At 56.7% G+C, this 15,200-nt stretch overlaps 1 protein-coding gene across 1 annotated transcript; it reads left to right on the top strand.

The window, feature by feature from the left end:
* Window positions 1–4,052: 4,052 nt before the first annotated feature.
* On the top strand, window positions 4,053–5,184 carry CORT (cortistatin). Its single transcript, NM_001204934.1, has 2 exons — window positions 4,053–4,172; window positions 4,984–5,184. The coding sequence occupies exons 1-2, from the start codon at window positions 4,053–4,055 to the stop codon at window positions 5,182–5,184; spliced, it is 321 nt and encodes a 106-aa protein (NP_001191863.1).
* Window positions 5,185–15,200: the final 10,016 nt, after the last annotated feature.

Below are 15,200 nucleotides of genomic sequence, written 5' to 3'. Positions count from 1 at the left end.
CTCCATCAGTCACCTCGTTGCAGTCTGCAGTTTTACCGGGCGTCTTCCTGGTGAGCACTGAGCCTTGATGAGGTTGACCAGCTGCCAGGATCACCAGGCTGGATTGATGAGCAGGGACGGAATTCACACTCAGCGGTGCTGACTGCAAGAGAGGGAAGGGCGTGTGTTCTGGGCGAATTTATACCATCTGCTCAGTCTGCTCAGCAGGACACCCTACAGTCTGGCTCTCAAAGCCGTGGACACAGACGCCGTGGGATCCCGGGTGTGGCACCTGCGTGGGAAACGTGGGTCACAAAGTCCCGTCCTCTTGGTGCCCCCAGCAAGGCCCCTCGTGTTGGCAGTGGTGTCTCTTCCAGCTCCGTGTCAGGAGGAGCTCAGGGAATTGGGCCCCGGGCTCCCCGGGGGCTGGCAGATCCAGACGGGCACCCAGGTCCGGCAGCTCTGGCAGCTGTGTTCACTGGAGAAGCAGGGCTGAAAATACTCGGCATTGGAACACATCCTGCCTTTTATGTTTCTTGTCTCCGTGAGGCTAGAAACGGTGAGCCTGAGTGTGCCGGCGTGTCTCATTAGCATGTCACAGAGGGCGTCTCCCAGGTGCCGTGAGTTTAAGATTCGCTGATTGATTTGAAAGGTAGAATGATGAGGCAGGAGAGGGTTTCTTCTGCCCTCTGGTTTGCTACCTAAATGGCCACAACAGCCAGGGTTAGGCCAGGCTGAAGCCAGGGGCCACCTGGGTAGCAGGGCCCAAGTGTTGGGGCCATCTTTGTGCTGTCTTCCCCAGGCACGGTAGCAGGCAGGCGGGATTGGAAGTGGAGGAGCCAGGACTTGCAGCTGCTGTGCCACAGTGGCTGCCCTGGTATGGGTATTTTGATGGGATTTTATTTTTCCTAGCTAGTAAGAAATCTGACTTGTGTTGTCATTCATGTAATATCTTGGTTTGACGTTTATTTGTTACCTACTTACACATTTTATTTTTAAGAGGCTTTTATTCATTTATTTGAGGCAGAGTTACAGAGAGAGGGAGAGAGAGAGAGACAGAGGGCTTCCACATACTGGTTCACTCCCCAGATGATTGCGATGGCCAGAGCTGGGATGATCTGAAGTCAGGGGCATCTTCCAGGTCTCCCACGTGAGTGCAGGGGCCCGAGCACTTGGGCCATCTCCCACTGCTTTCCCAGGCCATAAACAGAGCCAGATCAGAAGATGAGCAGTGGGACATAAACTGGCATCCATATGGGACGCCAGCGTCACAGGCACAGGCTCAGCCTACTAAGCCACAGCACCGGCCCCCTCATATTTTAAAAAGTTTATTTTCTTGGGGTGAACGCTGTGGCATAGCAGGTTAAGCCACTGCCTCCAACACCGGCATCCCACATGGGCACTGGTTCTAGCCTTGGCTGCTCCTCTTCTGATCTAGCTCCCTGCTAAGGAGCCTGGGGAAGCCTCAGAAAATGGCCCAAGTCCCTGGGTCCCTGCCACCCACGTGGGAGAGCTGGAAGAAGCTCCTGGCTCCTGTCTTCAGCCAGGCCCATCACTGGCATTGCGGCCATCTGGGGCGTGAACCAGCAGGCGGAAGACTCGTATTCATTCTTCTCTCCCTTCTCTCTCTAACTCTTTCAAATAAATAAGTCTTTAAAAAAAAAAAAAGTTTATTTTCTTGCTTTGTTTGAAAGGCGGAGCTACAGAGATCTTCCACTGATTTGCTCCTCAATAGCCAGAGCTGGGCCAGGCTGAAGCCAGGCTGTCGCACCTGGGGGAAGCCAGGGAGAACCCCGTATGGGTCTCCCGTGAGGGTGGCTGGGAGCCAAATACTTAAGCCATCATCTGCTGTCTCCCAGGGTGCACCTCAGCAGGAAGCAGCATTGGAAGTGGAGGATCTGATCCCGGGCCTCTGGCGTGGGAAGTGGGCATCCCTAGGGGTTTAACCTGTGTCACTGTGCCTCCCCAGGACTGAGCCTAGAGCCTCCCACCTTGTAATGAAGCTCTGCCCAAGCTGCAGCCAGAGCCCTCCTTGGCACATTCCTATACTGGAAGTTCACTTGCCTCTCATGTGTAGTGAGGGTGGCCTAGCACGTAGGCTGTGGCAGCTGTCAGGGTGTGGGTGGCGTGGGTGCTTTGTGGTGCACGAGTTCTGTGTACCTGCTGGATACCCAGGTGTTTACCGAGTCCACCCAGTCAGACCTGCGCATCGCACCGAGGGTCTGAGAAGCTGGCTGAGCTGCCCTGACGTTCTCAATGGCAAGAATTCCCCAAATGTCAGTGTTGGGGCCGGTGCTGTGGCACAGCGGGTTAATGCCCTGGCCTGAAGCGCCGGCATCCCATATGGGCGCTGGTTCAAGTCCCGGCTGCTCCACTTCCAATCCAGCTCTCTGCTATGGCCTGGGAAAGCAGTGGAAGATGGCCCAAGTCTTTGGGCCCCTGCACCTACGTGAGGGACCTGGAGGAAGCTCCTGACTTCGGATCGGTGCAGCTCCTGCCATTGTGGCCAACTGGGGAGTAAACCTTGGATGGAAGACCTCTCTCTCTCTCTGCCTCTCCTCTCTCTGTGTAACTCTTTCAAATAAATAAACAAACAGTAGTTATTCATCTTGGTATAGAAATAAAGTGTAGACGTGCAGTGTAGACGTCATGGGTATTCAGGCCGTGCTGACTTTACCTTGAATCTTAAACAAAGGCCAAGGGGACTGAGGTTCAAGACAGGTCTCCCTCGGGAAAGGGGGTGGGTGATTCAGACCCTCCTGGCCGTCTCGCTTCAGAGAAGGGCTCTGCGTTTGTCTTGGTGAATCTGAAACCAAGCCCTGTGGGGAGGCCAGGAGGTGGGTCAGGACTGCACATTCTCACCTCCCAGAGGTGGCACTGCGTGTGGGAGGAGAGGGTCCTGGGAGCTGGCCAAGGAAGGCTCGGGGGGAGATACTTTCTCAGATGGTGACAGGTGGAAGGTGTCCTACCAGCCTGGTCACTATATGTGAAACATCTGCTTTAAAATAAAAAGTACTCTTCATTTGAAAGGCAGAGATACAGAGAGAGAGAGAGAGAGAGAGAGAGAGAGAGAGGTCTTCCATCCACTGATTCACTCCTCAAATGACCACAATGGCCAGGGCTGGGCCAGACCCAAGCTAGGAGCCAGGAGCTTCTTCCTGGTCTCCCACATTGGTGCAGGGCCCCAGGCGCTTGGACCGTCATCCACTGCCTTCCTAGGGCACTAGCAGGGAGCTGGATCGGAAGTGGAGCAACAGGGACTTGAACCTGCGCCCATATGGGATGCCGGCACTGCAAAGGAGCAGCTTTACCCCCTGGCCACAAAGCCGGCCCCGTACGTGGGTTTCTGTCTCATCGGAGAAGCGAAGTGCAGCGCCGTGACCGCGAGAGGCTGCTTGGTGGCAGCATGGAAGGCACGAGAGCCCGGCGCTCCAGGGCCAGTGTCACCTGGGAGCCCGTCACTGCCCCTGCCCGCCTCTGAATCTGCACTTAGTGGTTCAGGTACACTGTACAGCTTGAGAAGCCTTGGCCCAGAGTGGGGCCGGGCTGACGGCCGGGCTGGACACCATTGCGTGGCGTCCCGGCCCGCCGTTGGGTGAAGGTGTGGGTGCTGTCGCGGTGCCTGGGCCCTCACTGCCTCCTCGTTTCTTGTGCGCACAGCAGATTCTGTCACACTTGGTATGGGCACCGTCTTTACCATTTGCAGCTCCTTGTCCAAGACTAATTTTGTGTTACGTTAAATCACTTGCTTTGTGCTCAGCTTCCTGCTTACGCACGGGCACAATTAGGAGACGGGAAGCGTCTTCAGAAACACGCACGTGCTTTCCAAAATAGGGGCAGCTTCACTCCCGGCACCGGCACAACCTGAGGTCGCCAATTAAGGGGCTAAATCCAGTCCCAGGGCGTTCTGCGCCCTGATTGCTCTGGCTCGTGCGTCACGATACCGGCGTGAGGAAACAGGATACAGGTGGGAGACGCGTAGACAAAAAACAGCTGGCGCCCGGACTTAAAACACCCCCAGTCTGCAAAGAGACCCAAATCCAGGAGACGTCGGTGCCAGCGCCGTGAGAAGCATGGGCCGCCGCAGAGCCAGAGGAGTGCTGCTGCCCCCCGGCCTGCTGCTGCTGCTGCTCTCGGGGGCTGCGGCCACGGCCACCCTCGCCCTGGACGGCGGCACCGGCCAGGACAGCCAGGTGAGTCCAGCCGCCCACTCCCCTGTGCGACCCCCAGCATCTGCATGGCCGGGCATGTGTGGTGGGGGGTTGAAGGACACCAGACTGGACTGGGCTGCCCTGTGGTACTGGGATGTCCCCTGCAGGCAACTGATGGACACTCGGCTTACTGGGGACCACTAGTGACATCAGAAAACCTCTGTGACACACGGGGCACCGGGGAGCCTGAAGTGGCCTCCCCAGCCGCGGTGGCGCGTGGTCAGCCTTAACTTGCACACGGCACGCGCTCTCGCCGGTGCACATGAACCATCACCAAGTGTCCGTTGTGAGGATCCGCGACTTCCTGTGGTGATTTATTTCTCTCTTGTCCGTTTTGAAAAAGTTCCAAGAAAGACTACATAAAGTCGACCATTAAAAATGGATTTTTCTCTGAAATTGCCGGATGAGTTTGAGATGGGCCATCCGTCAGCAGGCTGCTCGGAGCAGTGTCCCCACCCCGGTGTCTCGGAGCTGCCACTCACGGTGCACGGGGAGTGACAGGTGTCCCGACCCTCCTGCCCCAGGCCCGGGGCGGAGCAGGCGCTGTCTGCACTTGCCTGCTTGCCTCTGGCACGGGGAGTGACAGGTGTCCCGACCCTCCTGCCCCAGGCCCGGGGCAGACTGGACGAAGTCTGCACTTGCCTCAGGCTTGCCGGCTTTGCCCTCCGTCTAAGGGGCTCCCTCAGCCTTCCCAGCCTGGGGCGGGGAGCGCCTCTCCATGTTGAAGGGCCTGCGAGTCTGGGGGCCAGATTCCTGACCTCTCTCTCCTTTGTCATCTGCCTCTCTCTGAAAGCCCACGCAGGAAGGGGCGGCGGCGGAGCAGAGCGGGCTCCTGACCTTCCTGGCTCGGTGGCACGCGTGGACCGCCCAGGCCCGGGGCACGCCCAGCCGAGGGGACACGGGGGCCATGTCCAGGCGGCAGCAGGGTCCGCCCCCTCCGCCGGCCCCGCCCTGCCGGAATTTCTTCTGGAAGACCTTCTCCTCCTGCAAGTAGCTCTCGCTCGCCCGCGGGGACCCCTGGAAACCGAATAAAATATGATCAGCAGAGTGGGCGTGAGCGGTGTTCTTTCCCAGCTGCCCCGGGGCCTTGGCGCGCCGGGCTCACCGCAGCTGGAGCAGTTTGGGATCCAAAGGAAATGCTGCTTTCTGGTGGCGAGCAGGGCGTGCTCAGTGCCCCCCCCCACCTCCCGTCTTCCTGTGGTTTACAATAGCCAAAGGCCACCCCCCCCCACCTTACAGAGTGACAGCGCGAGCTCTTCCATCTACTGGTTCACTTTCCAAATGGCCAGAAAGGCTGGGCTGGGCCAGGCCAAAGTTGGGAGCCTCTTCCAGGTCTCCCACGCGGTGCAGGGGCCCAGGGACGTGGGCCATCCTCTGCTGCTTTCCCAGGCCACAGCAGAGAGCTGGAGAGGAAGTGGAGCAGCTGGGACTGGACCCTGTGCCCGTATAGAATGCTGGCCACAATGCCGGCCCCAAGGCCACCTGTCTAATAAGAGGTCAGAATAACGTTTCAGTTGGTTTTGATACAGATTCTCTGAAAAATGCTTCCCTCGCATTCAAAGCAGCTTTTCAACATTGTGTTCAAAGAGCAAAATATTCATGTTGTAGCCAAAATTAACCTTAAAAATATTTGAGAGATATTCGGACGGAGAGACAAGGGCCCATCCACTGGTCCACTTCCCCGATGGTCGCGGTGAGCAGGGCTGGGCTAGTCCAAAGCTGGCAGCCAGGAGCTCACCCAGGTCTCCCCCAGGGACCCAACTGCTGCAGCCACCACCTGCTGCCTCCCAGGGTGTGCAGTGACAGGAAGCTGGGCCCAGGAGCCAGAGCCGGGAATCGAACCCACACACTCTCATATGGGGTGCTGGCATCTTAGCCACTAGGTCAAACGTCCACCCCTCTAATTAAATTTTTAAAGGATTTTATTTATTTATTTGAAAGGCAGAGTTACAGGGAGGGAGAGGTAGGGACAGAGGCAGAGAGAGAGGTCTTCCATCACTGGTTCACTCCCCAGATGGCCACAATGGCCAGAGCTGCGCCGACCTGAAGCCAGGAGCCAGGAGCTTCTTCCCAGTTTCCCACACAGGTGCAGGGGCCCAAGGACTTGGGGCATCTTCCATTGCTTTCCCAGGCCATAGCGGAGAGCTGGACTGGAAGAGGAGCAGCCAGGACTGGAACCAGTGCCCATATGGGATGCCAGCACCCCAGGCGAGGGCTTTACCCACTACACCACAGCGCTGGCCCCTCTAATTAATCTTGAAACTGTGCCATTAAACAGCACCGTGCTGACTTGATTATAAAAGTGACCCCTGAACTTGCTGTTAGGTGCTGGTTTTAATCAGTGACTTCATTTGTTAGTGATTTTCACAGGTTGTAGCTTAGATTTGCCCTGAAGTTTATTATTTCGTTCATTCTTTCTTTTTCCAAGATTTATTTACTTGGCAGGCAAAGTAACAGAGAGAGGGAGAGACAGACAGGTCTTCCATCCACTGGTTCACTCCCCACATGGCCATACTGGCAGAGCTGAGCTGATCCAAAGCCAGGAACCAGGAGCTTCTTCCGGGTCTCCCACGGGGGCCATCTTTACTTTCCCAGGTGCATGAGCAGGGAACTGGATCGGAAGTGGCGCAGCCCACATGGGATGTCGGCGCTGCAGGGGGTGCTTAACCTTCTGTGCCACAGCGCCGCCCTGGCGTTTATAATTTCAAACCAGATACGGGGGCAGCACTGCTGCCTAGCCTGTACCTTGCCTCCACTTCCTTCTGAAGTGTATGTATTTATTTTAAAACTGTATTGATTTTGAAAGGCAGACAGACAGAGACTACCTCCCATCTACTGCTGGTTCACTGCCCGAAAGCCTGCAGCGGCCGGGGCTGAGCCAGGCAGAAGCCGCCAGGAGCCTGGGCTCAGTCCGGGTCTGCGGTGCAGGTCCTGGAGCCGGCACCTGCTGCCTGCAGGGCGCACGCGCAAAGCACAACGCTGGCAGGACGGGTGCTGGGACTCCGGCTTGGGCGCTCTGGCGTGGGACGTGCATGTGCTAAGTGGCATCTTGACTGCTGCGCCAGCGCCTGCCCCACCTCAACTCCTTTTTTTATTTTTTATTTATTTGAAAGGCAGAGCTTGGAGAGGGGGCCGTGGAGAGAAAGAGAATGAGCAACCTTCCATCTGCTGGCTCACTCCCCAAATGGCCACAATGGCTGGGGCTGGGCCAGGCCAAAGCCAGGAGCCAGGAGGTTCCTCCGGGTCTCCCACGTGGGTGCAGCGGACCAAGCACTTAGGACATCCTCTGCTGCTTTCCCAGGCCCATTAGCAGGGAGCTGGATTGGAAGTGGAGCAGCTGGGACTCGAACTGCATATGGGATGCCCAGCATTACAGATGCCGGCTTAAACTGCTATGCCACAGCACGGCCCCGCCCCCGACTTTCAGCACAAGGACCCTCAAAATCTCAGGCGCCAGACTCTGTCCAGGGACAAGTGGCTATGTGTTATGTTTATGACATTCATATTGACTGCCTCATTCCTCAGTAGTTTCCAGGGAATAATGGTTAAACCAGGGAGGCCTCACTTCCTGTGATATAAGCCCCACGTGGGCCAGGACTTCCATGTGCTCAGAGGAAGTTTGGAGTAAACGCATCACTCCACTGCAGGACCCTAATCAAATCTTAATTCTAGGGGCCGGCGCTGTGGCGTGTGGAGCCACCGCCTGCAGTGCCAGCATCCCATGTGGGCGCCGGTTCAAGTCCTGGCTGCTCCACTTCCCATCCAGCTCCCTGTTATGGCCTGGGATAGCAATAGAGGATGGCCCAAATCCTTGGGCCCCTGCACCCACGTGAGAGACCCGGAGGAAGCTCCTGGCTTCTGGCATTGGATTGGCGCAGCTCCGGCCATTGCAGCCAACTGGGGGGTGAACCAGCGGATGGAAGACCTCTCTCTCTCTACCTCTCCTTCTCTGTGTAACTTTGACTTTCGAATAAATAAATGAATATTTAAAAAAAAATCTTACTTCTCCCCTCGAGCATCAAAATCTGCCTGATTAGCCTGTTCAGTGACTGTTGGGTTATGAACTCGAGCGTGGAGTTTTACAGGCGAGGCTGGCCTTAGTGGTCCATACCTGATTACACCCAGGGTCCATTCCTGGGTGAGGCCTCGTTCTGGGGAGGGTCCGCTACTCCCCCTCCGTTCCCTGGACGCCAGGGAAGCCGACTGCTGAGTGTGACTGCTGACTTTCTGTTCTGCTTTCCGCAGAGCTGGGCTCACGCCTAATTACAGCTGCGTGAGGGCCGGCGTGACGGAAGACACTTCACAGCAGGCTCACGTCCAAGCACGGCAGCGTTAGCGGACCCGGAACTGGGTCAGTGCGCTGGTGGGAGACGCCTGAAGGCTCCTTTCCGGGGGGAGGTGTGTGCGGCTCTTGGCACAGAGGTTGGGAGGCGGCCTGGGATGTCCACATCCCACTTCAGAGCGCCTGGGTTTGGGTCCCAAGTCCACTCCCAAGTCCAGATTCCCGGCCGGGTGCACCCTGGGAGGCAGGGGTGAGGACTGAGTGGTTGGGTTCCTGGCTCTGGCTTGGGCCTGGAACAGGCCTGAATGTTGTAGGTATTTGGGGAGTGAACCAGCAGGTGGGAAATCTCTGGCTCTCAAAATAAATCAACAAATAAATTTATTAAAAAGATTTATTCTTTCTGATTTGCAAGACAGAGTTACAGAGAGAGAGACTGGCACACACAGAAAGAGCTTCCAACCACTGGTTCACTCCCAAATGGCCACTATGGCTGGGCTGGGCCAGGTCAAAGCCAGGAGCCAGGAGCTTCATCCGGGTCTTCCACGTGGGTGCAGGGCCCCAGCACTTGGGCCATCTTCTGCTGCTTTCCCAGGCTCATTAGCAGGGAGCTGGATCAGAAGTGGAGCAGCTGGGACTTGAACTGGTGCCCCTGTGGAATGTGGCGGTTCAACCTGCTATGCCACACCAGCCCCAAAGATTTTTTTTCCTGGAAGAAAAGTATGTGCATTATTTTTCAGTTTCACTTGAGGTCACTTGTAGCCCCGAGGAGTGCTTGCGATTTGGGTCAGGGCTGACAGCAAAGCAGCCCTGGCGGGAGACACGCAAGCCAGTGAGCTCAGTGGGCGTCGGCTCCACTGACACAGCACCCGCCTGGGCAATGGCCATGTCTCGGCAGCTGGCTCCGTTGAGATGGGGACTCCATCCTGCACAAACCAGAAGAGGAAAAACCAGGCCGAGATGCACGAGAAAGAGCCGCTGTTTCCAGACTGGAACGGAAGGGGCTGGCTGGCCTGGCAGCCTGCTGTCTCTAACCTCCTACGGCTGATAAGCACAGTCGTTTACCCTTTCCATCCCGCACTTTAATTAAACAGTTCAGTGATTAAAAATACATGTGTTTGTCTTAGTAAGACAATTCCAGGCCGGCGCCGCGGCTTACTAGGCTAATCCTCCGCCCTGCGGCGCCGGTACTCCGGGTTCTAGTCCCGGTCGGGGCGCTGGATTCTGTCCCGGTTGCCCCTCTTCCAGGCCAGCCCTCTGCTATGGCCAGGGAGTACAGTGGAGGATGGCCCAGGTGCTTGGGCCCTGCACCCCACGGGAGACCAGGAGGAAGCATCTGGCTCCTGGCTTTGGATCGGCGCAGCACACCGGCCGTAGCAGCCATTTGGGGGGTGAACCAACGGAAGGAAGACCTGTCTCTCTGTCTCTCTCTAACTATGCCTGTCCAAAAAAAAAAAAAAAATTACAAGCTGGAGAAAAAGCGTCATTTTGTCTTGATCAGAGTTCTTGAACCTGGTGACGGAAACCCCGAACCTGTGCATTAACCTGTTGCTTCACTTCCTTCCGACTGCCACGTGTCAGATCTCATTCAAGCAAAGGGCGTTCCGCAATCTGAAAATGTGGCTTTTCTTCTCTTTTATTATTTATTTGAAAGAGTGACAGAGAGAGAGAGATCTGTCGTCTGGGGGTAGTCTCCCCCTGCTGCCTCCCGCCCCGGCCCCAGGGTCAAAGCCGGGAGCCAGGAGCTGCATCCTGGTCTCCCGTGTGGGTGCAGGGCCCGAGCACTTGGGTCAGCTGCTGCTGCTCCTCCAGGTGCATTCGCGGGCGCTAGATAGGAAGCCAAGCCAGCCACGGCTCGAGCCGCTGCTCCAGAAAGTGGCAGCTTAACTCCTGAGCCATGATGCTGGCCCCCCAAGATGGGCGTTTCCAAACTGGGTGGAGGACTCCCTGTGGAGCGTGCAGGGGCTCGACCAGACCACTTCCAAGGTCATTAAGGACCTGAGGTCGCTTCCGAGCACAGAGCGATGATGAACGTTTAAGGAGACGGCAATGCCAGCCACCCTGACTTGAAGTTACACTCGTACCGTGGGTTGAGTTATCACACTGCCTCAGAAATATGTAGTTATGTGTCGATTTGAACAGACCCCAAAACTCAGTAGTGTAAGTTATGGCCAAAATAATTCAACCCAAAACTCTTCAGATAAAATGGAGAAAAACCTTGAAAGGAAAAAAAAAAAAGATAATTAGAAAATTAAACAGCTAAACAATTTGGTTAGTAAAGGCACATTAATAAGCCTGGTAATTAATGCAATGGGTTTTTTTTTCTTTTACAGACTACTATTATTTTATTCCCTTCTCTCTGGAAAATGAAAAATCCATTAGTTTCTTCCTTTTGCTTTTACCCAGAAATTAAAGGTTGGTAAGTGGCAATTAGCATAGCTCGTGTCAAAGCCAATTGCCTAATGGGAACCGACATCTGACTCAGGCTGAGAGAGTGGAATGCGGCTAATGGCGTGTGTTGGTCCCCGCCGCGCTCTCACATTCTGCGGAAGCCAGCAGAGCCGGCGTGCCCGCTTGCGCTCCTATTTTTAGGCACAGCGCTGTCTGCTCTGGAGGTGCAGTGGCCTGGGCAAGGTGAGTGGCCCCGGAGCTCGGGGGCGTCCTGGTGGCCTCTTGCTGCACACCTGGGCCGATTCCACACTGCAGCCCTCGCCCTCCATACCCACGGATAGGGGCCCCCTGCCCCCGGCCCGGGCCCCAGCTGCAGTGGGCAAGGACTGTGCACCTCCTCACGCTACTTCGTTTAACCCCTTTGTCTGGGGGGCCTCGGCTAGCTTAGGGTTCCAAAGGTTTGTCTTCCTCTGGACCTGCGGTCCTTTTTCCATTATCCTGTCCAGCTGAGGTGCCTGGTGGGCTTGTTTCCAGTGCAGAACGGCACGACTGGGCATGGGCATGGCTCCTCTTCCAATCCACCTTCCTGCTGATGTGCACCCGGGAGGCAGCAGTGATGGCCCAAGGACTTGGGTCCCTGCCACCCGTGTATGAGACCTAGATTGAATCCCATGCCCCCAGCTTTGGCCTGGCTCAGCCCCAGGTGTTGTGGGCATTTGAGGAGGGAGTGCACAGAGCATGGAGGATCTGTGTCTGTCTCTCTCTACCTTCTAGTCCTGGTTGGGGCGCCGGATTCTGTCCCGGTTGCTCCTCTTCCAGTCTAGCTCTCTGCTGTGGCCCGGGAGTGCAGTGGAGGATGGCCCAAGTGCTTGGGCCCTGCACCCATGGGAGACCAGGAGAGGCACCTGGCTCCTGGCTTCAGATCTGGGCAGTGCGGCCATTTGAGAGGTGAACGAAAGGAAGGAAGGAAGGAAAACCTTTCTCTCTGTTTCTCTGTTTCTCTCTCTCTAACTCTGCCTGTCAAAAAAAAAAAAAAAAAAATGTTTTTAAATGTTAAAGAAGAAAAAATACCAGCACCCAGACAAGTCAACTGAATGAAAGGTCCACTGTGTATTTGACGGAAATAAAATATTTGTAATTTGTGGGCCAAGGTGCAGGTGTGAAATGACGGTTGGGGCTGGTGTGTCACTGTGAAGCTGCCGACTGTGGTGCCAGCATCCCATGTGAGCACTGCATCGAGACCGGCTGCTCCACTTCCAATCCAGCTCCCCACCGACGTGCCTGGGAGTGCAGCGGAAGACGGCCCGAGTACTGGGGCCCCTGCCACCCCGTGGGAGACCTGGCTTTGGCCTGGCCCAGCCCAGGCTGTTGTGGCCATTTGGGGAGTGCGCCAGCAGATGGAAGATCTAACTCTGCCTTCCAAATAAATGTTAAAGCCTGGTGAATAGACACCACCCTTTCTGGACGTCTTTTGCCGCAGGAGTGGGCCGAGGCGTGACGGCTGCTCCACGCCACCAGCGCAGTGACGGGGCAGGGGAGCCAGGTTCCGGCAAACGCCTCACATCGTGTACCACCCGCGAGCTGGATGTTGAAGAGGAAAGCTGAGAGCACTCGGATCAGATCAGAGTCTTGGTGAAGAGCCCAGGCCCTACCCCTGCAGAGCCCAGGCCCTACCCCTGCAGAGCCCAGGCCTGCTCAAGTGTGAAACGAGAGGCCACGTCCCGGGCCCTGCCGAGCTCACCTGGGTCCCGGAGGCTCCAGGGTGAAGGGCTAGCAAACGCCGACGGCCATCGCTGCCCTCCAGGGGTGCCGTGGGAGGATGGGGGTGTGACTGGGGGCTGCCGCTGGCCTTGGGGCGGGGAGAGTAGGGGAGCGAGGCGCTAGTGCCCCTGCAATACCCAGGAAAGGCCCGCCCATATCCTGCGTGGCGTCTGCATCGCACTGGGCGTTAAGTGTGAGAACCCGTTTAAATGATCTCAGCCTGAAACCTACTTTATATAAACTCAGAGTATTTTCCTGCAGCTTTAATGGGCCCTGCATTTCCTAGGGCTGTAGCTGGGCTGTAAGTCAAGCCGAGGTGGGCAGTTTTGTTCAGAACTTCACTGATGATGCTATGGTACTCGGGCTGGTGATCACCACACACCCACCCGTGCTGGTCTGCGTCTGTTAATCCAAGGCCCTCAGTGGCTTGTGTCAAACCCTACCTTTTTCCTATATGTATATAAGCCTGAAAAAGTCTAATGTACAAATTAGGCACAGTAAGACACTGACAATGGAGCAGGTGTTAGCACACTAAACACGCCACTCGAGACGCCCACATTGCGTGGTGGAATGCCTGCTCCACTCCCAGCTTCTCACTAATGTGAGAAGATTCATTTCTTTATTTGAAAGTCAGAGTTGCACAGAGAGAGGCAGAGAGAGAGAGAGAGAGAGATGGATCAATCTTCCATCCGATGGTCCACTCCCCAACCGGTCAGAGCTGTGCCAATCCGAAGCCAGGAGCCAGGAGCCAGGAGCCTCCTCCTGGTTCTCCCACGTGGGTGCAGGGGCCCAAGGACTTGGGCCATCTTCCACTGCTTTCCCAGGCCATAGCAGAGAGCTGGACTGGAAGTGGAGCAACTGGGACTAGAACCAGGCACCCATATGGGATGCCGGCGCCCCAGGCAGAGGATTAACCTACTGCGCCATGGTGCTGGCCCCCAAAACATTGTTTTCAAAGATTAAAAAGATTAACAATAGCAATAAAATAATGATAATAGTTACATGAATGGTTTTTAAAAGATTTATTTATTTTGAACGAGTTATAGAGAGATCGATCTTCCATCTGCTGCTTCACTCCCCAAATGGAGGCAATGGTCAGCACTGGGTCAGGCCAAAGCCAGGAGCCAGGAGCTTCAGCCAAGTCTCCCATGTGGGTGCAGGGGCCTGGGCACTTAGGCCATCCTCCACTGCTTTTCTCAAGCCTTAGCAGGGAGCTAGATTGGACATGGAGCAGCAGGGACACGAACTGGCGCCCACATGGGCCGTGGTGTTACCAGTGGTATCTAACCCTCTACTCCACAACACCAGCCCCTAAAGAGTTATTTTGAAAGTCAGAGTTAGAGAATGAGGGAGACACAGAGAATCCTCCATCCATGAGTTCACTCCCCAGATGGTCACAACAGCCAGGGCTGGCCAGGCCAAAACCAGGGGCCAGGAGCTTCCTCCGGGTCTCCCACGTGGGTGCAGGGCCCTAGCACTGGGCCGTATTCGGCTGCTGTCTGAGGCACGTTAGCGGGGAGCTGGATCGGAAGCGCAGCAGCCGGGGGACTTGACCCAGCGCCCACGTGGGATGCCGGCGCTGCAGGTGGCGGTTTTATCCGCTACACCTCAACGCCCTCCCCACTCTTAATCTTGCTGTGCTGTACCTACACTTCTCGGGATGATGTAAGTACGAGGCCTACGTGATGAGAAGTGAGGTGCCCGCCACAGGCGCCACGACACGTCAGGCTACCAGGACAGATCTGGTCACTGGGATGGCTGCAGCTGACTAGCGGCGGGCGGCACCTACAGTGTGGCTGGTGGAGCCGGGGTGGGGTCCAGTCCCAGAGGGGAGGAGGTGGGGGACTGCCAGCCATTCCACGATGTGAACTTGTGAGCCTTCCACTGCTGGAGTTTCCCATTGGTTGCTGTTGGACCACAGCTCACTGCGGACGGCCAGCACAGAAAGAGAACCCGGGAAGTGAGACCCAGGGCTGACGGGCACCTGCCCTGGGCATCCGGGGCCTCTGGGAGCCTGTGGCCGCGTCCAGACACCGCCGTTCGTGTCACTTTACCGGAAGTGATTTTGCTTCTGCTTCTGAAATCTCACCTTGGGGCACCAAGTACAAGCCGGGTTATCGGCTGCAGCCTGTATTCGGGATGGAGGCGTCGTCGTAAAATAACCAGCCGAAGGAAAATGGCGCTGCCAGGTGGGAGCCGGTGGGGGAAGGCACTGGGCCAAGACGGCCGGACGCGTCGGCCCTGCCTGCCGCCCCCGGGCGGGCCCCTTGCTGCTCGTCCCCGCCAGGCCTTCCTGGTTTCTTTACTCCGGAGCTGGCCGAGGGAGCAGCGCTCTATCCCCTCTAAGCAAGCACGGCAGTGACGGAGTGCCGCCCCCTGCAGAGGACTGCGCCAGGACAGCGTGGACAGGCAGGGCAGCGTGGACAGGAAGGGCAGCGTGGACAGGCAGGGCAGCGTGGACAGGAAGGACAGCGTGGACAGGCAGGGCAGCGTGGACAGGCAGAGCAGCGTGGACAGGAAGGGCAGTGTGGACAGGCAGGGCAGCGTGGACAGGAAGGACAGCGTGGACAGGCAGGGCA

This window comes from Oryctolagus cuniculus, chromosome 7, assembly GCF_964237555.1.
Source record: "Oryctolagus cuniculus chromosome 7, mOryCun1.1, whole genome shotgun sequence".
NCBI lineage: Eukaryota > Metazoa > Chordata > Mammalia > Lagomorpha > Leporidae > Oryctolagus > Oryctolagus cuniculus.
Note: the sequence above shows the minus strand (reverse complement) of the source record. Positions and strands in the feature narration are given on the sequence as shown.